The following is a 23110-nucleotide window of genomic DNA, read 5'->3' as shown; positions in this document are numbered from 1 at the left end:
TGCCACCAAACCCAGCCTTTGTCAGACACACACTTTTGCAGCTGCCTGTGGTGCCATGCTGGCAGAGAGGGAAGCATAGCCTGACTGACAGACCATCTTTTACTCTCTGTTCTGGGCAGATGTGATCTTGGGAGGCTTAGATAACGCCACGATTATTATCATTGTTGTTTTTTAAATAAGTATTCTGTCTAGGTTAGTGTGTGCTGATGTTGGAGCTGTACTGAGGAGGGATTGTCAGTAAAATGCTGATGTAGGAGAAACCGCTGGGGAGCCGTGCTCCTGACATGGCTGCGGTGAAACACGAGGGAGGCAGCTTGGGCTTTGGGACTTTGGACTCTGCTGGATGTGCCTTCCCCTCCCTACTCTTAGCTCTTCGCAAGCTTTGTGCTTATTTTTCTTTGGAATGTGCAAATTCTGAGGAAAGGTGTGTGTGTTTGGTTTTTTTTTTTTCCCTTTCATCAACCTTATTTCAAAATAGCTGCTGTGACAGATTCCAGCAGCTTTCCCTGTCTGATTTGAAGCCTTCTGGCTGGGCAAATTTGAAATTACTTGCTGTGACTGTTTTAAGTTTTCAACTAAAATCTTAACAAAACACCAGGGTGAAGGGAAGCATTGCTTCTGCATGGATGCTTCTGTACGTGAGAGGCAATGCACAGGTCAGGGGGAGCTCCCCTGTGCTGCCTGTCTTTCCCAGAAACAGTGTTTCTGTGGCTGTTGAAGATGAGGATTCGGTCTGATGGGGCTGATCGGGGTTGGGTGGTGTTCTCTCTGAGCTGTGGTGCCTGGAGCTGGTGCTCCTGTGTGCGCCCTGAAAAGCTCTGCTGTGTTCTCATAGCCTCTGCGCTGTAACCCTGCCCTTGCCAGGGCTCCCACTTGAAACAGACACTAGTACAATCGATCTCATATCGCTGGTAATATTCAGGAATACTTAACGAGTCCTGTGAGGGCTGGGGTGGGTGGCTGGTTTGAATGCTGCTCTCAGGAGTTAACAACACACTAAGCGGGAGGTAGCACAAGGATAAGAAGGGATGACAAGGGATTAGTGTGCGCTCAGCCAGCAGGGTCTGGCAGGCCACGCATCAGAAAGTGGGCTGTTTTCTTTCTCAATAAACGGGTTTGTGTCATGAAAAAAATCTCAGCTGTGGCACTGAATTTGGTACGGCTTGTGGAGCTGCAGGGAATAGCACATGGCATGGGTGCTGGAGCATGGGGAGCTGTGAAAGAGAGCCCAGAGAATCACAAGTGGAGGGGTTCAGAGTTGGGGGGGGGAGGGGACGACACAACTGCCAGGTCCCAGCAGGAGGGTAGCTGGTAGAAATGATTGAAGGTTGTGGGCTAGATTAAGGAGGAGAAGCTTGGCAGAACATGGGAAGGAGTTTGATTTGGTGCTGACCTTGTTTTGAAGCATTTTGAAGCTGCCAGCAGGGTATGTAGGAAGGGGAGAGGTTTCAGGGACGTGACTTGGGTGTGGGGAGCAGATCCATCATCAGCCTGCAGACAGTGGTTAGAGCCAGACAAGCTTCTCGGTTCACAGTATGGGAATGAGGAGAGACAGGGAGCCCAACCAGAGCCTCGGGGTATTGGGGAACTCGTGGCAGGTCAGGCAGAGAGCTGGTAGGTGCCAGCCTACCAGCCAAGTGAAGAGACATGGGCAGAATGTTTCGGAGGCAGTTAGAAAAGCCCAGAGGGGCATATTTAAGCCCATGCTGCAAGGCCTCTGAGGGCTGACAGCTGAATAGAAGAAGCCAGTGCAAGACTTTAGCTATTTCTCTTTTTTTTTTTTTTTTCCCTTTTTTCTTTCAGAATTTGCAGGATGAACATCAGCAGACGGCTCCAGATGATCCTGCAGCAGGGAAGCACGTGTCCGATCTGCATGCTGCAGAGCTGCAGGGCAAAATCCAGCAGTTTGAAGCTGCCAACAAGGTATTTCTTCATGAACAGCAAATTCAGTGCCTAGTGAGTCTGATGTTGGAGGGTGCTTCCTAGCCTGGCCAGAGGCAGGCATCTGCACCTGTGTTCCAGCAAGGGTGTTTGTGCTGACACATGGTTCTCAGTGCTCTTGTCTGCCAGCTTGAGGTAAAAGCATTTACTTTTTTCTGCAGCTGTGCATATTTATTTTCCGTATTTATTATTGCAAACCATTATTTTTCAAGAACTTCCCACTTGCCTGGTGAGCCTTCTGGGAGCTGGTGAAGCAGAGATGCAGAGGGCTATTTCCCTGTCTCTTGGGTTTGCATGGGCTGAGCCTGGTGCAGGAGAGGAAGGCACCTGCCTTTTGAGACAGCTGCCTTTCTTTTTTGCAAGCGCTAAGGGAGATGAGCTCAGGGGGGGTCCTGTTTTCATTTAGATTTAAAGTCTTTCTTAGGAAAGAAACATGCAGCTGAGTTGTCTTGAGGCAGATCAAATATAACATGTGTTGTGAGGGGTAGATGTTCTTAGTTATGCTCTTGAACTCTAAGGTAAATTACACTCACTGAGAAAACAGAGGGGCTAAATGGAAAAAAAAACATTTGGATGGGATCTTTATTTAAATCCGGGGACAGCTGTAAGCTCTTGGAGCTGCCTGGACCTCAAAGGGTGACAGGGAAATAGAGGCCCATGGCCCAGTAAAAGCAGTTGGAAGTGTTTAAACAGTTTAGAGGGAGTGTCTCTTAGAGAAGAGATAACGTGACAGGTGTGTAAACTAACGAGCAACAAGAGGAAATCATGTGGCAGCACCAACTCCTTAAGAAATTGAGGCTTGTGTTAAGTTCTGAGGAAGACGCATATCATCCAAGGCTAGGAATGCCAACAGGCAGCATGTTTAGAAATACTAACAAGCAGTTGCTTAAATGCACAATGTGTGCTGCATCATGAACGTTACGGTGAAAGCAGAGAACTGTCCTAAAAGTGTTTGAGATGGCAGTATCTTTAGGGTGAAAATGTCAAAGGCAAAGGTTTCTCAGGTTCTAAATCAGCCATGGAGACTTGTGAGATGTTTCCCTTTGCATTGTGGCCATGCTGTTGGCATGCTGGCACTGGCAAGACTCTGTTGTGCTGAAGCCAGAACTTGAAACTAGATTAGCCTCTGAGTAAGAGAAGGGGCTGGAAGACTCTAAAGGGGCAGCTACAGTGCTCTGGAGGACCTCAGAAGCAAAGGGGACAGTTTTTAGAATGTGTAGCTTCTCTATGTTGATTTTTTTTTGCTCAGATCTCTTGGGAGGTTTGTGGGCTGAAGCAGCCTTCCCTCTTAAGGGAACAGAAACAAATGATAAAAACTAGCAAGGCTGCTGGGCAGTCTGAGCGAGGCTCTCCCGGGGTATGTGGGAGGCAGTGTGATATGTGAACCCAAGCCTGGAACCTCAGCCCTGCATGTAGGTGCTGCATTGGTGGTGGGACCAGAAGCACTGGAACAGTCCTGTGGAGGGACTGAAGGCTTTGTGTTTACTCACTGGTCTCCACCCAGCTCAAACAGTATTTACAGACTCTAGAGGGAGCCATGTTTATCATGATGTAGTGAACACCTGGGCTGTATGGACTTGAGTAAGGAGTGGAGGGAGTCCTGAGAGTATTTGTATAGAGCATTAGGCAGGATTAACAAAACACATTTCTGTCTTTAGGTGTTACAGGAAAAGCTGAATGAATTGAATTTTGAATTAAAATCTGTCCAAGAAACATCACAGAGGCAAGATCGTACAATCCAGAGTCTGAATGAGGCCCTGAAGAGCAAGGAGAGTAAGGTAATAGTGCTGGGGAGACAGGGTGGTTGGTGCTCACTGAGAGAAGAAAGTGTACTAGCCCTGTAGGCAGTGACTGAAAAGGAATGCTTAGGTCATTGCTATGCGTCCTGGATCTCATTAAATTTTTTCTTGTGAAGCTCTTTCTTTTGTGTGACACTGACATGTGTCATAATCCACGCTGGAGGCTTGGGACAGGAGGGTTTGTGCTTGGTTTGCCAATGAATGGTCTTCCTATCCTTTGCCTTGTAGACAGAAGAGCTGTACCGTATCATTGAAGGGCAGAATGAGACAATGACCAAGCTGCGGGATATGTTACACAGAAGCCATCTGGGACAGTTGCAGGTATGTCCCTGGAAAGCCTCGAATACATCAGGCTTCGTTCTGCAGGGATCCTGATTTTTAAATCCCTCTCATTAAGTGATTCTTGAGCTTCTCTGCTTCCCTCTCTTGTTAGATGTCGGAGAGCCCACTGTCATCCCAGGAGCAGCAAATGTCACTGCTAGATCTTCAGAACACGCTTTTCTGCACCAAGCTGGAGGTGCAGAAACTGAAAAGAGCTCAGCGCCAGAAAGAGCATCAACTGGCTGAAGCCAGGAGAGCAACCCAGCTCTTGGAGACCACAGTGCATGAGGAAGAGCAGCAGAAAGAGGCAACCTGGAAACACAACCAGGTATGACAAATACTTGGTTTGGAAGTCTCAGGGTCTACATGACTTAAGAAGCACTGATGTAGTCAGTACTCTGCTCTCATTTGTCATTTCTGCCTACACCAGTCTGGGCACACTTGACTAACCCCGTATCACGTGTGGAGGATTATCCAGCCTCCTTAGCTTTGTATCTGAGGATTTAGAATTGACAAAGACACTTTATAGTGGGTGTGTTGTCACTGGTATGTTTTTGGCTGGTACAAATGTTCCATCTGTTTTTGCAGTGTGACAAAGTTAATGTGCGCTTCTGCACAGGTTAGCTGTGACTAAAGCTCTGCCTGGGGCCAGAGCAAGGGACTTAGATGAGTGGATACCTGGGAAATGAAATAAATTCAAAGTTCATCACCATGGAAGTATATTTTGAGTTGTAAAAGCTGCAGTATTGCAGAGCATTTTTGGCTGCTCCCACAGCCTTTGGCTTCTTCAGATTGGCCTGCTGTTTACAGGTGTGTTGAGACTGACTGCCAAGATAGGTGCTTTTCCCTTGCAGGAGCTGCGTGCTGTGGTGCAGCAGCTGCAGGCAGAGCTGCAGGACAAGACTCAGCAGCTCCAGACTGCGGAGTGGGAGAAATGCCATGAGCTGCAGGCCCAGGAGCAGAGAATTCAGTGTTTGAGTCAGAATCTGGCTCGCAAGGAACAGCTTCTGCAGGTAAGATGCAGAAAGATTCAAATTGAGTGTAAGTAGCCAGGGCCCCTGCTCCTTCTTTGGTATTTGGCAATGCAAAAGTCAGGCTGTAGCTTTCATGCATGCCCCCCGAAGAAAGGAAAGAAAGGGAGGCTTCTGGGCTCCCACGGTGAGGAAGAAGGCACTGGTATCTGAGTGCCTCAGCCCATAGCAATGCCTGGCAGGTGCCAGTCAACTGGGGACTCAACTCTGTGGGGAGTAGACCAAGTGTAGGGTGGAAGTAGGTATCCCTGATTCTCCTGTGCTGCTGTCTGGGGGGTTTCTGGACTGACAATTGTACTGTGGGAGTGTATGACCTCTAGGAATCAAGGGAACTTCTGCAATGCCAGAAAAGCTTGGAGAAGAGCCCTGCAGCCATGAATGCCATGTTGGAGAAACTGCAGCAGCGGGTCAATGACAGGGATGCTGCTTTGGAGGTGAGCACAGTCTGTTAGTGATGTCTCCCTGTTTTCCCTGCAGCTCAGCCTTTGAGTACCATCCGCAGTGCAGCCCCAGGCTGGCCAAGGGGTGACCATGTCTTGTGCTCTCTCAGCCTTCCAGAGAAGGAGCCACTATGTCGTGGCTCACTCAGCCTTCCAGAGAAGTCCTCTGAAAGGGAGAGCCCACCCCACAAAGCGGGTGGCGGGCTACAGAGCACTACTACCCCATTCTGAGTGATCACCTCTTCTCACCCTAGCGAGCAGTAGATGAGAAGTTCTGTGCCCTGGAGAAGAAGGAGAAAGAGCTGCAACAGCTTCGTCTCTCAATAAGGGAGCGTGGAAGTGACCTGGAGAGGCTGCGCAATGTCCTATCCAGCAATGAGGCCACCATTCATGTGAGTGCTTGTAACTGGGCATGCGAAGTCCAGGCTGGCTGTGGTGCTAGGCAAACCTTCCTGTGAATGCTGTGGTTGTTGCTGGAGAGAGCACCTGCAGGGTGTTGGCTTTCCTCTGTCCCTGTATGTGGGGCAAGTTCCTGGGTCACTGATGTTTCTGAGCTGGGTGTAGAAGTGAGTGTGTTACCTGGAGAGGATGGGGGTGAATCTGTATGACTCCACTGGTAGGAGAGACTGGTACTTCCGGTTCTGCTTAATTCAGGATAAAGTCCCTGTCCCTGGTTGAGCTGCTTCTGTTGTGGTCCCCAGAGCCTGGACAGTCTCCTGAAAGCCAAAACCCTGGAACTGGAGCAGATGTCAGCAACCTGCCAAAACCTCCGCTGGCTCAAGGAAGAGATTGAGGCCAAATCCTGCAGCAGGCAGAAGGAGCAGGAGGGGATCATCCAGCAGCTGCAGACCTGCCTACATGACAGGAACAAGGAAGTGGAGGTAAGGCCTTAACTTGGCTTCCTGAGCCTTCAGCCAGTTTGCCTGCAGACAGAGGAGTCCCAAACCAGAGTCTCCTGGCTGCCCGCCTCCGAGGAAGGCACTTGAACCTGTGCCCATTGGTTTGGAAGACAGCTGCATTTGGGACCTGTAAATACCTGTGCTTGCTGAGACACTGCTCTCTCGGCTACACCCAGCCGAGAAGATCTGTTCATCCTTGAAGAACTTGCAGTTCTTTAGCTGCAGCTGCAATGTAGCAACATTTCCATTTCTCTCTTCCTCCTCTTGCTCAGGAGCTTACAGCAACTCTGCTGTGCAAGCTGGGCCCAGGGCAGAGCGAGGTAGCAGAGGAGCTGTGCTTGCGTCTCCAGCGCAAGGAGAAGATGCTGCAGGATCTCCTCAGCGACTGGAACCGTCAGACCATGGAGCATGATGCTGAAATCCGGGAGCTGCTGCAGGCTATGAGCACCAAGGAGCAGCAGAGCCGAGTGAGTTGTCTGCAGTGCCACAGTGGGGAAGCTGGGGTGGATGACTCTGCCTTGCATTAAGCAAACAGAAACTGCTCTCTGGCTGCTGTTAGTGCAGCCTGGTGGAGCTGCTGAGTGTTGAAGAACCATGTGAGATGCCATCAGCTGTTCCTAGGTTGGTCTCAATGTGGGACCAGGTATGAAGCAGCAGCTCTTGTAGCAGTGTTCAGGTGTCATGTCCCTGTCATTAAGTGGACCAGGCAGGGTTTGTGTATGTGATGGAGAAGGAGGTGCAGATCTTCTTAGATATCTGTGCTTCTGGGCTTAAGGCACCAGAGGGGCTGTTAGATGGTTGCTGCTTCATGTAGGTGTTACCGGGCCGAAAAGGAAGACTGAGCTGTTTCTTGTGTAGTGCAGAAGTCTGAGGAAGCTCTGTTCATTGCCTCTTAACTTACGTGTTAGTCAAACTGGTCCATGGTCCTGGGCATGTAAATGCCACTTAAAGAGCCACGGTTCCTACTCTACCTACTCTTGCACACTGGGTGCAGTCCAGCGTTACCTAAAATTCTTTGCACTGAGTTTCCTTTCATAAAAAGGGGGCTAATAGGCCAAGTACTGTCTCTTCCGCTTTGTCTGTGCTCTGTCTTTCTCCCCTCCTGAATGGGGTGTGAGAAACTGAGGAGCTTGTTCCTCTGTAGGCAGAGAGGCTGAGCCTTGCTGCAGCTGTCTGGCAAGCAGAGATGGGAGGGCTGCTGTTGAGTCACTCCGAGTGGCCAGGAGCAGTAGCGCCCAGGCTGGTTTGCAGATCGTTTCCAGTCTCAAGTCACAGATAAATATTGAGATGATTTCCATTACTCTCTAAGGAAGGTGAGGGACACGGATCCTGCTCCTGATCACAGCTCTGTCTTTCCCTGTTTTTTTTTTCCTGCTCAATCAGATGGCTGCGGAGAAGATGGCACACGCTTTGGCTGAAAGGAGCTGCGAGTTACAACTCCTACGCCAGCATGTGTTGGGAAAGGAGTCTGTCGGGACCCAGTCGGCTGGTGCCAGGCTGTTGAAGAATGACAAACAGTCCATACAAGTAAGAACCGTGCACTGTATTTCTCTGCCTGTGGCCTCGGGGTTCCAGAGAGAACTGATGGTAACAGGAGGAAATGGGAGAGAGGGGAGCACCACAGAGAATGATAGAAATGAAAGTGGGATTAGGGAAGAGACTTCCTATAGGAGGAAAAGAAGAAACTGAGGAGCAGAAATGCTGCCTGGCTGTTCTGATCTTGATTCCACCCGCCTTTTGTCACTCAGTGTCTCCTTTCGTTTTGATCAGGCAGCGTATGAGTCCTTAGGGCACATGAGAGTATGAAAGAAATCCACCCTCTGACCTTCCAGCTTTGACCCAGTCCTTCCTTGGGCTGGGATGCCTCGCTGTATTGTAATCCCCTCCCTGACATTGTCACATTCTGGAGGGGACAAGAGAGCTAATTTTAGGTCCCACTAATTCTTGGCAGAGGCTGCTGGCTGTTTGCTGTCTCTTCCACAATTGGAATTGGTATTTTTAAAGCAGCTTTGCTAAAAACCCCTTTGAGGCCGAACACAACTCCAAGGCTACATATGCTGTGCTCTTACTTGAGCAGCTGTTAATGGTTTATTGGTGAGCTGACGTGTTGAACGTTTTTAAGCAGCTGTAAACAGGTTGCTCATTTTTATTCCCAGGATCAAAGTGAGCTCTAGAGCCTTCCAGGGTTGTGTATATGGACTAAGTTCTGTGTTTTCCTTCCTGCATGGTCCCTCTGGGCCACATCTTTGGATGAAGATGTAGATCTTTGTAGAATCTCAGCTGAAAGATGGGTTTGCTGCAGTTGAGTGAAACCTGTTTAATTCTTATTATGAAGATGCTTACTGCTAGCACCCTCCTAGTGCCAAATAAAACAAGACCAGAGCCCTGTTGCCCACACATACAGTTTCTAGGTTGGGTGCCATTCATTTGTCTGTGCTACCTGGCTAGATCCCCTTCATTGGTTTCTCACATTTGAGAGGCATCAGCAAAACAGCCAGCAGCTTTGCTGCAATCCCGGAGCTCTGGGGAAGCTGCAAGTGCCAGGTTCACCATAAAGGTGCAAACCTGGAGGCTTTTGTGTTTTCAGGAAATACTGCAAAGAGCTTGTGGAGCTACAGCCATTGCCGGACCTCCCCAGGGGGACAGCAGCTGCAGGACAGAGGGAGGTGAGTGTGGTGACAGCTTCTTTCAAGGTCCCCAAATGTGACCAGGGTTTTTTGCTGTGGGGAAAAACATGTTTACACGAAACTGAGAGTACAGAGCTTTGAGAGTGTTTTGGAATAAAGCTGTGCCTCCCCTTTGGGTGACGGTTCAGGGATGGGAGAATAGGAAAGAGAAAGGCTGGTGCAGCTTTGAGGTGAGGTGCTTCCACTGAAGAGCTGATGCTGTCCAGTGAAGGGTTTTGACTTCATGGTTCAGGCTGGGCTGAGACAAGTGCCACTGGTTTGGGTTTTGCCTTGGGGCCAGGACACCTGAACGTTGCCAGGGATGGGACAACAGGCCTGGGATGTTGCTGTTGCTTTGGGGTGCTGTTTAAGGGTGAAGCAGGGAAGAAGAATGCTCACTAAGAGGTTGTGTGTTGGGGAGTGCAACCATTGTGGACCTGTCTTGCCAAAGAGGGATTCTGTCTGATCCTGGGATCAGAGCTGGCACATGGTAATGCTGCAGTAACCAAGCTGTCTTTGCAGTTACGATGTCAGCAGCAGAAATGGAGAAGGATCTTGTTAATGCCAAAGAGGAGCTGGAGCTAATGGCAAAGAAGGAAAGGGAAAGCAGGGTAAGCTTACGATGGAGGCTGTGCTGATCTCCCTTGCTTACAGGAGACCATTGGGCTGCGCCTCACTGGAGGTTTTGGACCCCCCTTCCATTGTGAGGGTACCCCCAGTGAGAGAAATGGAGCAGCAGCTTGTAGTGGGGTTTTGGCTTTCTGAAGTCTTTCATGGACTTCTCTTCCCTCCCTAGCGGGAGCTCACTGCTCTCCAGACTGTTGTGGCCACGCAGGAGGAAGAGCTGCAGGTGCAGGCCTCAGATATAGAGTCCTTGACCAGGACCATCCAGATCAAAGAGGACCTCATCAAGGTGAGATAACGCACCGTGCTGGGTCAGTTCCACCTGGGAAGGCTGCAGAGGAGTCTCTTCTTTCCCCACATCCTTGGAGTAGTGTGGCTGGCTGTCCATGGATGTTATGGCTGCTAGTTTGCCTACAGCCCTCTGTGTTACTTTGGCCACAAGGCAAAGGTCCCAAACCCCCAGAGTGTTGTTATTTGGCTTTTTGCTCCATGTGTACCAAACACCCTTCTTTGAGTCCTTTAAACAGAGAGCATTGTGTCCCTTGTCTGTTCTTGCTCCAGGCTGTTGTCTGTGCCTAACGCATCCTGGGTGCTTTGGCATTTCTTTCTTATGGGACCTGGGTCTTTCCAAACACTGGAAACTTTTGGCAGTTGCGTCCCGGGGAGGATTACGAAGGTGCAGCTGTCCATGTTACTGATTCCTTCCTCACTGAGTGCTCCTGCTGTTGGTTTTCAGGATCTGCAGATGCAGCTGGTGGATCCTGAAGAAATCCCAGCCGTGGAAAGGCTGACACAAGAAGTCCTGGTTCTTCGGGAGAAAGTGGCCATAGCAGAGTCACGAGGACAAGAGGCTACTGGGAACAGAAGGCAGCAGGTAATGTCCCATTGTGGGGCAAGCTTGGATGTATTTGTATTTCTGCTGGTGCTCAGTTATGAGGCTTTGCTTTCAGCCTTTGGATATGCTGAGATGTGCTTGTTCTTGGAAGCTGGCCGTGTATGATGGGGGTAATGCAGATGAGGGGATTGCCCTTGAGACAAGTGCTCAAGGGAACCAGAGTCCTTTTGGGAGTCCGGGGGTGACGCTGATGAACTTAATCACTTGGACACAAGCAAGAGAGGAAGGGCAAGACCCTGTTTCTCTGAGGCAGACAGATGCCTCCTTTGATTTCTGTCTCAGTGTTGTATCTTGTCTGTTCTCTCCAACCAGTTGTTACTGATGCTGGAAGGGCTGGTGGCCGAAAGGAATCGGTTAAACGAGGCTCTCCAGGCAGAGAGGCAGCTCTACGGCAGCCTGGTGAAGTTTCACACGCACCCAGACAGGTAAGCAAGGCTGCCTTGGCTCCGTGCTGCCCTGCTCCGCTGCTGTGGCAAGCATGGGTGGACCACCTAAAGCAGTGATCGTTCTGCAAGTCTGAGAGCCTTCAATGGGAAAGAGGGAATCTGAGCAAAGAATCAGACAAATGTGGCTTTGGGAGTCCAAGTTTTAGGCTGCCTCCTTCCCTTGAAGAGGCTGCACTATCCAGCTTTAAATGCTGTAAACTCCCCCCATTGCCACCTCTTGTTCAGGCCCTGGGATTTCCATCCCTGTTCCCTGGCTTATCCCTTCCAGGCTCAGTTTCCCACCCACCCACACTTGGCCACCTTTCAGAGGCCGCTGTCAAATTCCCAACCAGCTGCTGGGTTGATAAAGATCTATGTAGGTGTTTATCCAGGCGGTTGTGCTGCAGTGCAGTATGGCCTGCATTCTCTGTCCTTCGCACTAATCTCCTGCCCTTCATGGGGCTGCAGCCTCTGGGATATTTGAGCTACCTGATAGCAAGAGAGCACATAAGTGAAGTGCTTGGGTAAGTACTGAGGAACAGCTGTGACTAGGAGTCCCCTACCATGGGCTGGAACCTTTTTTGGGGATGGCTGTGCTCTGGGGAGGTTTAGAGGTGAGGCAAGAGGTGACCAAGCTGCCTGGGGAGCACGCAGGGCCTGTGCCTGGGGTTAAGTGGCAGTCCTGGATGGAGGGGCCAATTTGGTAAGCACTTGCTGCAGCCTGTCTAACCCTCTTCCCTTTTGCGTGGCGTGTCTGCTTAGTGCTGCGAGAGACCACACTCTGCAGGTGGAGCTGGAGGGGGTCCACGAGCTCCGGGGACAGCTGGAAGAAGCTCTTGGAAGAAGTTTGGAGCGTTTGAGCAGGCTGGAGACACAGGGCGCCATAGGAGGTGGGGAACAGGAGCGTGTGAGAGTCCTACCCCAGCATGCCTTCTGAGCACTGGCGCTCGCCCGCCTGCCACGGAAATGGTTCACTAACCGAGCGAGCCTGTTCTCACTGACTCTGGGAGGTTTGCTTTGGTACTTAGTAATGGTACGATAGAACTGGTGCAGGGCTTTTTTTGTTTTGTTTTTGAGCTGCTTCGGAAACGGCGATCAGTGCAATCCACCTGTGTCTCGTGTATGTTCCTGTCTGACCCACCCTGGTGGCTACTGATGTATTTGCACATTCAAATCATTCCATTTTAGTTGATTTCCCTTCATCTCCCTTCTCCTCCCATCCCCATGGGCCAAATAAAGATTCCCTTTCTCTGAAGGAAACACCAAATGTTCTCTATCATCTCCCAAGTGCATGAGTGTGAGTTTTTGTATTCCCTCACCTTTTTTTTTTTTTTTTTTTTTTTTTTTTTACCCAGTGACATCCCCAGCTTGGGTTGATGGTGGCTGGCCCAAAAGGAGAAGGTGTATATGGAAAAGCGGGTTCCAGAGCCAGAGAATATGAGGAGGGCTGCAAGACCTCCTGGCACTTGCCTGGGGCTCTTACACAAGTCTGAGTGTAGAACCAGTGATTAATTTTATGCTTAAACCAAATCCTGTTCCAGTATTGATGATTTTACTGACTTTTCTTTTTTTTTTCCCCCACCTAATTGTAAGTTGTGTCAGTCTGGCTTGTGAGTGCCTTCAAGGGAGAGCTTCCTCCTCTTTTTGACAGATGATTTGGGGTGACTGAGACCTGTCCTTACTCCAGGGGTAGTCTGGGCTGGGTCTGTTCCCTCACTTATATGTGCACATCTTACACTACATGCCCCATGGGCAATGGGCAGGGCCTTATTTCTGCTTTGCTGTGGACAGTCCCACGTGGCACCACTGCATACCTTTTCTTAGGTCATCTTTCACCACCTCTGGGAGTGTTCGGGCTGGCGTGAGAGCTGAAAAACAATAGCAACAGGTTTCTGATGACCAGCACTTCCCATGTGCAGCAGTCTGTGAATCAGCTGCCTCGTACTCAATCCCTTCCCAAGGTGGCAGGAGCAAACTTTGTACCTCTCAGCATCTGAAGCTGAACTAGGAGCAGGTGGAGCAGAAGAACTCTGTCTTGCTAGGCTGTGCCACCCGGACCTGTGACTACTCTGCTGCACACCTGCTTGCGACTGCTTCACATGACACTACCTGTCTCATGCCTTGCCCCCATGCTGAGGTCTTCTATCCCTGTCTGAGGCAGGGAAGAGGAGGCAGCACAGCTCTCCTTTCACATGCGGCAGGTCAGCACTACTCCTCTGGGTCCATGCCTAGCTGTGTGGTGAGTTCAGTGGTTCTCATGTGGCCTGAAGGGGCACAGCTGGTGGCTGCCAGGCAGCTCTGGTACTTGGTTAGCTTTTCCTTTCTTGTGTTTCATCTCATTTGCTTTCTCTCTGTAGCACCATCTTCTCTTTCTCCTTCTGCCTCTCACTTTGTAGGAGCCTTTGTGTCCCTGTCCTTATCTTTCCATCTTTCCTCCTCCATCCTGGCTCTGATGCCTGTCTGGCTCCCTGGTACCATGGAGCCCAGGACCCAGCACAGGCTCCTTGGCGTGGTATGAGAGAAACCTTGGCTGGTTCTCCAGCAGCTCCCATCTCTTCTTGTGTGTGTCTCTTTTGCTGCAGCTCTGTCCCTGGTCTCTGCTACTGTCACTGCTGTGAAGTGCCCCATGGGGGAACATTATCCTGGGCTGAGGGGACACAACTTTTCCACTCTGTTCTTTAGGGCCTCTCTTCATCGCTGATATCCCTGGCTGTGCACTCCTCTGCCCTGCAGAAGGACCAGCCTGAGCTTTCCATGCCCGAGAGCACCCTCTGTCGAACTGTGCAGTCTCGTAGCTCTTTGTGGAGGTCTCTCCTTCCTCTCTTTTATTTCCCTGGGGATGTTGCTTCTCTTCCCTTGTTCCCAGCGGTCTGAAGACTTCTAGGGCAGGCAATGCACTTGGGTATCCTGTGCCTCTGTGAGCCAAGTGCAATTTTCAAGCCATGCAACTAATTTTCTTTGCCTTCGAGCTGAGTGTGAAAGGCAGAGGAGTCTGTGAGATATAGTGCTGGGGTTGCATCTCTTGTCTCCGTTGCTGGCAATACACAGAGAGATGAGCAGCCCTTGTCACTTTGAATTTGCTCCCTGCCGTGCTCCTGCTGTGACGGAGGGTTCAAGCACTTGGAGCACAGCAGCTTGGGCACAGCCTGCCCTACATGCACGCTTCTCTGCTCCCCAGCACCACCTTCATCTTCCTCTGTGGTTTTTTTTCTTTTTTCTTTTCTTTTTTTTTCCCTTTGGATTTGAGCTCCCTTTTTCTGCCTCAGTCCTGGAGTGCTGAGAGCCATGAGGAGCTGTGGGCGATGGTGAGAAGTGGGGTGCTGTGTCCTGGCACAAGAGGTGGTTCTCCCATGACCCTAGAGCAACTGTACTGGCTGTGAGCCACCCTGTGGTGGCCCAGCCCGAGACCCATGTGTCTGTGGCCTTCAACCCCCCAGCAAAGCCCACAGCCCATTCTCTGTATCCCCTCGCCCTTCAGGGCTCTGCAGGCATTGCGCTGTAGCCCTGCGTGGTTTGTCACCTGGCAGGCTGTGTCCCTACAGGCTCACAGGGTTGTGCTTTGTGGGTGGCGCTATGCTGAGTGCCACCATGGGAGCTGCTGCTTCCCTGGGGCGCTGTTGCTGCTTCCAGCTGCCTCTAAGGTTTTGCTCCCAGAACAGTGCTTTTCTGTGATGGCTGTCCCTACTCCCTGAGGCATGGCTGCTTCGGTGAACAGGCTCCACCACCCAGGGTGATGTCTGCCCAGGACAGGCAGTGAGGTGCCCCTGATTTTTGCAACCTCCTGGCAGTTTTGTCACGAGTGGGTCTCCTGAGTGTGCAACCGCCTGCCCTGCTGCAAGGTGCACTCCTGGCTGGTCCTTGGCTCTCCCTCCCAGGAGCCGTATGCTTCCCTGCTGGCTTCTCCTCCACCAGTGATGTTTGGCCTCTCTCCTGCCAGGATTTCGCTGCATTCCCCTGCTCCATGTTCAGCCTTGCCTGGGAGCTCCAGACCTGGTGGATATGGGTTTGGCCATGGGCAAAGCAGCTGCAGCTCCTGTGGGGCACAGGCACCTGCAAAACCTGGCCCTGCACAGCCCCAGGGGATGGTCTTGGACGCTGTCCCAGCTTCCCTCTCCCTGGGGAGAAGAGGGATTGGGCTACACCCATGTTCCAGCCCAGGTGGTCTGAGCCTAAGTGGGGACCTGCAGCTGGATGGGAGGAAAGCTCTCCAGACAAGGGGTGCAAGCCCTCACCTGGGGCTCTGCACCAAGGGCCAGGAGCAGAGCTGTGTGCAAGCAGGAGAGTGTGCCCCCAGCTCAGCTCTGTGGGGCAGGGTGAACCCCAGCCACCTGTGCACTGTGGTGTGGGATGCAAGTGTCCCTTTATCTCTGCTGCAGGGCTTGCCGAGGGCCCAGTGCCGTGCATGACAGCAGGGCTTGGGTGATGTGGGCAGGGTGGCTGTTAGTTCCCTCCCTGAGCTGCCCCTGCTCAGGCAGGTGAGGGAGTGGGGTGCAGCCCCACACTCCTGCCAGGTTAGGACAGCACCAGCGAAGCGCCCTGACCGAGCATGTGCTGCTGCTGGCTGTGGCTTGTGAAGCGGCTGCAGGGTGGGTGGCATGTGTGCATGTGCGTGGGGACAGCAAGCACAAGGTGATGTGAAGGCAGAGGTGTGGCTGGGGTACCATCCCTGCGGCTGCAGGCAGCTGGGGCTGTCCCCCCCCTCAGTGCAGGGCCAGCATAGGGTGCTGGATTGAAGCTCCAGCATGCAGAGAGGGGGTGGCAGGGCACAGGGACAGTGGGGAGTCTTCGGTCCTGCTGGGAGTGTCCCAGCACCAGGCATGTTGAGAGCAGGCACCTGCCCCAGGGTTGCCCGCAGTGGCCTTGGGCATCACCAGGGAGGAGGGGACAGAGGCAGTGCTGCCATTGCCACTGTTTTGAGTGCCTTGCTGTGCTGTGCTGTCCCATCCCCTAGGTCAGTCCACAGGCACAGATGGTGATGATGCCAGCACCAACTTCACCGACAGCATCAAGGAGGAGGCAGCCCATGGCGTGGCAACCCAGCACGTGAGTGGGCAGCACAGCACTGGGAACAGGCACAGCAGAGTTGGGCACTGTGCCACTGCCACACTGTGTCCTAGCCACTTTGGAAACATTCTGTCACCCTCTGTCTTTGTCCCTCTAGAGCAGCTCCCGGGCCCCTAAGGAAAGTAGGGGCCCTGAAAGAACCCTGATGGGGAGCACAGGGCCAACCATGCCAGAGCGGGAGCTGCGGGCAGAAGAAGAGCTGCGGGAGCTGAAGGCGCAGCTGGAGGAAGCCGGCTTCTCCTCTGTCTCCCACATCAGGCAAGAGCCCCGGGATGTGGGAGCTAGTGGATGGTGGCAGCTCAAGCGGGTATCCCATGTCTTGGCCGCTGCCTGCCCTTCATGGTGTCGTGTGGCCCCAGGAAGGCGATGCTGAGCCTATGCCTGGAGAACGCAGAGCTGAAGGAGCGGATAGGCGAAGCCACGTCGCTGCTGGAGAGTGGGGAGCAGGAGGAGGCTGGGCTGGGCAGCCCCACAGTCCCTGAGCCCCGCAGGCTGCAGCGGAAGAGCCGCAGTACCCTTGGGGACCGCCCAGCTGGTGGCAGCGGGGATGGCCAGGGGACCCCGGCAGAGAGAGGAGCTGTGCCCACCAAACGCCCAGCGCTGGAGGCACGATCCCAGGATGATGTGCCTAAGAGACCCTGCCCTGGCACCTCGGGTGGAGGGGATGGGAGCCATGTAAGTGCCCTAGGTATAGGGGACTGGGATGGAGATGGGGATGGAAGTGTGGAGCTCACAATCCTTGTCCCTTCTGGCAGGCAGAGGGCATGGTCCCCAGTGGGGGCTGGCCAGGGCTGGGCACAGAGCTGCACTCCCAGGTGGCGCAGGATCAAAGGCAGTGCCAGGAGCTGCAGGACAAGCTCGCTGCCTCGGAGGCCACAGTGCGAGCACAAGCTGAGCAACTGGAGAAGTACCACGTCCTGCTCCGTGAGTTAAAACCCTGAGTAGGATGGGGGTGTGTGTGTGTCTGTGCTGAGCCTGGCATGCCCTGTGCACCTTGCTGTACATGGGGTAGGGGTGGTAAATCCTGCCTTGAGGGGGACCCTGAGCTGATGGGGCTGTCCGGCAGGCGAACCCCATGCCCAGCAGCTCAGCAAGCAAGTGCAGGTGGACTTCCAGGACCTGGGCTATGAGACGTGTGGGCGAAGCGAGACGGAGGCTGACCGGGATGAAACCACCAGCCCTGGTAAGGAGAGTCAGCGGCTCCAGGACTCCCTGTGCCTTGCCCACCTGGCATGGAAAAGTGACACCTTGCCCTGTGCCCTCCGCAGAGTGTGAGGACCCAGATGTATTCAGCGAGCCCAGCCTGGGTGAGGAGCTGGGGTCCCCGTGCCGGCTAGGGATGCCCAGGGTGGGCAAGGCTGCCCGGAAAGCCATGGCACAGGCAGATGTGGGGGCCCTGCACCAGCACATCCAGGACCTCAAGACACAGCTGCTTAATGCCAACAAGGTGATCCAGAGCCTGCAGCGCCGTGCCCGCTCCATCTCTGTCACCAGCGGCTACACCTCGGGTGCTGAGCGGCCCCCACCGGGTCCCGTGGCCCTGGCCTCCCCAGCCCACAGCCTCACCGATGAGGATGAGGGCTGGCAGTCAGACGGCCACAGCACCCTCTGCCCGCCTGCCATGCAAGCACACCGTGACCTGCAGCACCTGGTGCACCGCGTCGCCCTCCTTGAGGCACAGCTGTCCACATCCAAGCCCGGAGGCATTTTGCCCAAGGAGCTGCAATCTGCCACTTGGCCAGGGTATGGCCGTGGGGATCGGAACGAGACAGGGGCCTATGGGGGTTTCCAGGGGTTGCCCAAGGGTGGTGGCTTCTTGTTGCATGCTTTCCCTGCAGCCAGGGGTGTTTGTACCGTGTGGCAGAGCCCCAGCGGTGGGGATTGCACAGACTTCTCCCATGGCACCCCGACACTGCCATGCTCTGTGGGGGTTCTGGCAGCCCTGTGGACCCCCAACTTGCTGGTCCCTCCTAGGAAGTACGACTGTCTGATCCAAGCACAGGCTCGGGAGCTCTCCCACCTGAGGCAGATGCTGCGGGAGGGCCGTGGGGTGAGCCACAGCCTGGCCCAGCACCTGCGCGATGCCCTGCGGTCCTTTGAGGACCTCCTCCGTGGCACTGACATCGACTACTACCTGGGCCAGGGCTTCCGGGAGCAGCTGGCCCAGGGCAGGCAGCTGGCTGAGAGGCTCAGTGACAAGCTGGGCACCAGTAAGTACCTTTGGGGGGAGGCACTGGGGCTGGTCATCGTGGGGTACAGTGGGATGGGAAGGGAGGCTTTGATGGGTTCCATGAAGGGCTGGGAACATTTGGATACTTTGTGCTGTGTGGGCTACCTGCTCTGAGCTGGGCTGTCCTGCTATGGCTGTGTTTGGGGACGGGCTGCCTGAGCCACAGAGGCACTGACTGTCTCCTCTCTGGCTTGTTTTTTCAGGAGATCAACAAGATGGGGAGGATAAAACCAGCCATGAACTCCTGGCCCTGAGGTACCAGTTCCTAGGAAGGGCTTGGGGGACCTACTCTATGTGGGCACCCCGGGGGCTATCACTGCTCTTGGGGTGAGGGTCCAAGGTGGTCTCAGGGTCTCTGCTCCAGGTAGGTATCCTGTGGCTGCCTCTCCTCTGGGGATGAGGAGCCCCAGGCTTGGGCTGAGCACCCAATGGCTCCAGGCAGCCTTGCAGCAGGGGTGGGATGTGGCATGTGGAGCACGCACAGCACAGTGGGGAAGGGCTGTGGGATGGAGGTCACCCTGCCCTGCCAGCTCTAGTGATGGGCCACCTACACAGGCTCAGCCGGGAGCTCCAGGAGAAGGAGAAGGTGATTGAGAGCCTGGAGGCAAAGCTGCAGGAGCGCTGTGAGTCCCCAGGCAGCAGCCGTCCACCCTCCGAGTCATCCCGCTCTGCCACCAGTACCTCCTTCATGTCTGAGGGGCTGGAGCCCTGCTCTGATGGGGATGCGGCCAGCGAGTGCAGCCAGTGCCATGAGGAGCCCGCCCGGCTCACAGGTGCCTCGGGGTGCCCAGGGGGATGGGGACATGCAGCCCCTCTGTAGCATGTGGGTGGCTGCAGCAGTAGGTGCCCATCATGCTTGGGCAGGGGCTGTCTGTGTGGCACCATGCCCCAATGCCAGCCTGGGATGTGTGCCGACAGCACCTGGGGCTGCAGGGGAGCATCTCAGGGAGTTCTGCCATCATACCACAGGCCTGCAAGACTGGGACCCGACCAGATTCATGTGGGGTACCCCAGCCCGCAGCACCTCCGGACTCGGCTGCTCAGAACGTGCCAGGGTCCCCAGTGCCCCGGGGAGGAAGGGTCCCTGCCAGGTTGAGCCAGAGCCACACTAATACCTCTCTCTGTCTCTCTCCTGTCTCTAGGCCTTCACTTTGACTCCTTGTCCAAACCTGTTAATGCCCCCTTGCCTGCATCGGCCCCCAGGTTTCCCCCCTTCCTACCTGCCGGGCCACCCCCTCCCGCAGTCCCCCCACTCCTGGGCTGCTGCGGGACCCCCATCTGCTCCCTGGCCGAGGCACAGCAGGAACTGCAGGTGCTCCAGAGGCAGCTGGGAGAAAGTGAGCACGTTTCTCTGGTGTGGGGTTGGTCCTGCCTGCCCTGCATGCTATGCTGTGCCGTGCCACATGGACCCCCACCCTCTCTGACCTTCCTGTCCTGCCCTGACCCTTCTCCTGCTTCCCGGGGCTACTGCTTCGAAGTTGGGTCCCATGACTTTGGGTAGGGGACAACATGGCTCTCATGTAGAGAGGACCTGGTGGGTGGGATGGACACAGACTGAAGCAACACTAGCCCCTGGTGTGGGCATTTGCACATCCTAGGCACTCTGGGAACGGGCTGGTTTTGTCAGCTGTGTAAGAGTTGGGCTGAGACCCTCCAACTCATCTCGCAAGCCCTGGGAGAGCCTCTGCTGCTCAGGGGGAATGGGTTTGACTGGGGTAAGAGGTCAATGATGGGGGATCACTATCAGAGGACACTGGTCTGTACTGTTGGGCAGAGCAAGAAGGGGGCAAAAAGTACATGGCTGGAGTGTGTTACCTCCATTCTTCCTCCCTGCTTATTGCCCTCCTCCTCCTCACTGCTTTGCCCTGTGTGTGCAGGTGTGATGCTGCCCATGGCACCAGCAAAGCCCACAGCCCCACTGGGCCCCTTCGGAGAGGGCAGCAAAGCCCCAGCATCTCTCTGCCGACATGGTGCACTGCAGAACCTGGCTGACATCCCTGGGGCCACCAAGACCCGCACCCTCTGGGACATAACACCTCCCAGCCGGACGCTTTACGGGGCCCTGCCATCGGGGTACCCCTCCAACCAGAAGCTAACAGGTAAGGTCCATGTTGGAGAGCAAAGGGGCATCCTGGCTGAGTGTGGGGGAAGAAGGAGGAGACCTGGCACCAGAATGGCTGTGGGACATGGCTCTGGTAGGGGGCAGGATAGTGGGGACAGCATGAGGCAGGTTGCACATCCATACGTGCCCTGAGCCATCTCCTTGGCTGTGGCAGGGGCAGACCTGCTGGAGGAACACTTGGTGGAGATCCGCAGCCTGCGCCAGCGCCTAGAGGAGTCCATCTGCACCAACGACCGGCTCCGGGAACAGCTCGAACGCCGCCTGGCCTCCACAGGCAAGGCCAGTGGTATGGTGCTGCACGGGCCAGGGCTGCTGGGGGGGCTGCCCAGGCTTTGCACACCCCATTGCACGGGGAGGGCACTCACCATGTGCATGGCGGGGTGTTGGGGAGAGAGATTCAGCACTGGTCCCCCTTAGCAGGACTGCCCAGCGATGTCTATGCCCAGACGCCAGAGCCGGGGCTGCAGCTGAGCGGGGAGAACCAGGCTCTGCGTGAGGACAACCGGACCCTGCGGCTCCAGCGTGAGCACCTCTCCCAAGGTAGGGCTGGGCCATCAGCATCCTGGGTCTGAGTCCCAGAGTGCACTGGCTGAGTGGGGTGGTGGTGACACCTCCATGCTCTCTGTCCCCAGAGCTGGCACGGGTGCAGGAGGCGCTCCTGTCTGCCTGCTCCCGGGCACGGGAGGCTGAAGCAGAGCTGGGCCAGAGGCGTGGGGAGCAGCGGAGGCTGGCAGAAGAGCTCGCGGAACGCCAAGAGAGTGTCCGGCAGCTCCGGGACGAGCGGCGCTCTCTGCAGGAAGACAACAACAGGTAAGGTTTGGGGCATTCTGGCCTTGGAGCCTGCAGGGCTAGGTGACATGTCTGGGACTGGATCCATGTGTAACCCCTCTGCAGGCTGCAGCACACAGTGACACTCCTGCAGCAGCAGAGTGAGGAGCACCGCTTGCTCCTGCAGACCCTGCGCACAGAGCTGCATGTCTATGAAAGCCTTCCTCGCCCCTCTGCTGAGACCCGTGCAGGTACAGGACCCGAGCCCAGCTCCCCCAGCCCCTCTGCCCAGCTCCTGGTCTTGGGGTGCCTGGCCCCCCTGCAACCCTTGGGTGGTCCCAAACACCTCTCCTGTCGTGGCCCTGCTGGCAGGCAGAGAGAGAAGGCAGGACCCCAGCATCCCAGGCACAGAGCCATAGCCATCTGCAGGGGCTTAGGCTCTTCTTGTTCCAGGCTGCTTCCCATCTCCTCCGGTGCGGGATGTTGGCACAAGTTCAGCAGCTCCCCTGTTCTCCCCGCTGCCCTCTGACACGTCGGTGGCCCGGCAGATGGACGGTGGGTACCTGAGCCTGCACCATATGTGTCTCAGCACCAGGGGCTGCTGAGACCTGACAAACTCGTAGCAGCACCTTTGCTGAGCAAGGATGGAAAGCTCAGGGCAGAGCCAAGCACCAAGGATGGGACAGGGAGCACCACAGGGGGAGTAGGCAGTGGTCCTCACCTAGCCCTGCTTGTTCCACAGAGCCACATGGGGCAGACCCACTGATGAGGAAGAGTGAGGGCCAGACAGGGGCTCATGTTGTGGGCCACCTGGACACGTACCGGGCCCTGGAGCAGCACATCCTGGAGGGGAAGACGCTGGCCCGTGAGCTGATGTGTCTCACGCGCCCAGCACTTGGGCTGCCCAACTGCCCGCTCCCAGGAAAGGAGGTAAACCATGGGCAGGATGGAGCTGGAGGTGGCCGGAGGCCAGACCCTCTGTGGACCATGCATAAGGCGGCTCCTGAGCCCAATAGCAGCTCCGATGCTTGCAGGGCTGGCAAGCGGCAGGTAGCCTCCAGCCTGGGGGCTGTTGCTGGCATTGCCCTGCCATATTGGGCTGGGCACGGTGGGTTTCTGGGCACAGCAGGGTGCAGGTGCCCCTGCAGCACCCGCTCCCGCACCCTTTTCCTGCAGGCCCTGGGATGGACGGGTGCGGGGCACCTCTGGGGCAGCGCCAGCACCCTGCACCGTGTCCTGGAGGAGTGCGCATCTCTCCTCGCTGCCTTCTGGAGCACTGTGCTGCCTGTCAGCCCTGCCCAGCACCAGGGCAAGGTAGGCACGGGGCCAGAGGCTGGCAGGGCGGTGGGGCTGGATGCTCGCTGGCCACTCATCTTGCTCATCTCGTCCCAGGAGCAGGCGCTACAGGGGGAGATCGCGGCGCTGCGGGCCCAGCTCTCCGAGAGGGAGGATGCTCTGCAGAGCACGGCCGAGCGGCTGCGCAGCACTGCCCAGCTCAAGGACAGCATGGAGCACTTCATTGTGAGCCAGCGTATGTGGCCCGGGTGGCATCCTCCTGCGGGGTGGCATGGCCAAGTTGGCCTGCTCCCCATGTGCTTGGGGTGGCTCCACAGCACAGAGACCTCACTTGACCCCATCCCTCTCTCCCTTGCAGTGACCAGGACCCACAATGTGCTGCGCAAGGCCAGGACAAACCTGGAGGTGAGTTTGCCCTGGTGGCCAGTGCAGGATAGGGGCAGGTGCCCCTGCCCTGGTGAGCCCTGATACCCTGGGGATGGGCACAGATGGTGGACACCCCATGCTCTGCCAGCAGAGTGGTGGCTAATGGGGGTGTGCAGCATGTGAGTCAGGGGGCACATGGACCCATTTCCCTTGGCTGTTCACA

General features: G+C 55.2%; 1 protein-coding gene across 3 annotated transcripts in view; it reads left to right on the top strand.

Annotated features, from left to right (window-relative positions):
* Positions 1 to 23110, top strand: part of PDE4DIP (phosphodiesterase 4D interacting protein) — a 30533-nt gene that overhangs the window by 6525 nt on the left and 898 nt on the right. The window contains exons 6-41 of one of the 3 annotated variants that reach the window (XM_074151226.1): positions 1804 to 1923; positions 3600 to 3719; positions 3969 to 4061; positions 4174 to 4389; positions 4916 to 5074; positions 5413 to 5526; positions 5787 to 5924; positions 6234 to 6413; positions 6704 to 6898; positions 7815 to 7958; positions 9019 to 9097; positions 9620 to 9708; positions 9894 to 10010; positions 10458 to 10595; positions 10929 to 11041; positions 11804 to 11931; positions 15993 to 16084; positions 16203 to 16363; positions 16465 to 16780; positions 16861 to 17029; positions 17172 to 17288; positions 17374 to 17848; positions 18080 to 18315; positions 18539 to 18590; positions 18891 to 19108; positions 19478 to 19672; positions 20213 to 20434; positions 20612 to 20743; positions 20875 to 20997; positions 21090 to 21267; positions 21352 to 21476; positions 21679 to 21780; positions 21968 to 22155; positions 22402 to 22539; positions 22618 to 22756; positions 22880 to 22926. In XM_074151226.1, coding sequence (XP_074007327.1) covers positions 1804 to 1923; positions 3600 to 3719; positions 3969 to 4061; positions 4174 to 4389; positions 4916 to 5074; positions 5413 to 5526; positions 5787 to 5924; positions 6234 to 6413; positions 6704 to 6898; positions 7815 to 7958; positions 9019 to 9097; positions 9620 to 9708; positions 9894 to 10010; positions 10458 to 10595; positions 10929 to 11041; positions 11804 to 11931; positions 15993 to 16084; positions 16203 to 16363; positions 16465 to 16780; positions 16861 to 17029; positions 17172 to 17288; positions 17374 to 17848; positions 18080 to 18315; positions 18539 to 18590; positions 18891 to 19108; positions 19478 to 19672; positions 20213 to 20434; positions 20612 to 20743; positions 20875 to 20997; positions 21090 to 21267; positions 21352 to 21476; positions 21679 to 21780; positions 21968 to 22155; positions 22402 to 22539; positions 22618 to 22756; positions 22880 to 22926 — 5568 coding nt within the window. Of the gene's footprint in view, positions 1 to 1803; positions 1924 to 3599; positions 3720 to 3968; positions 4062 to 4173; positions 4390 to 4915; positions 5075 to 5412; positions 5527 to 5786; positions 5925 to 6233; positions 6414 to 6703; positions 6899 to 7814; positions 7959 to 9018; positions 9104 to 9619; positions 9709 to 9893; positions 10011 to 10457; positions 10596 to 10928; positions 11042 to 11803; positions 11932 to 15992; positions 16085 to 16202; positions 16364 to 16464; positions 16781 to 16860; positions 17030 to 17171; positions 17289 to 17373; positions 17849 to 18079; positions 18316 to 18538; positions 18591 to 18890; positions 19109 to 19477; positions 19673 to 20212; positions 20435 to 20611; positions 20744 to 20874; positions 20998 to 21089; positions 21268 to 21351; positions 21477 to 21678; positions 21781 to 21967; positions 22156 to 22401; positions 22540 to 22617; positions 22757 to 22879; positions 22927 to 23110 lie in introns of all 3 variants that reach the window. The other 2 variants (XM_074151224.1, XM_074151225.1) reach the window with 2 other exon arrangements.

The sequence above is a fragment of the Numenius arquata genome, chromosome 8 (genome assembly GCF_964106895.1).
Source record: "Numenius arquata chromosome 8, bNumArq3.hap1.1, whole genome shotgun sequence".
In the NCBI taxonomy this organism is placed as follows: Eukaryota; Metazoa; Chordata; class Aves; order Charadriiformes; family Scolopacidae; genus Numenius; species Numenius arquata.
This window is presented reverse-complemented; position numbering and strand designations above follow the sequence as displayed.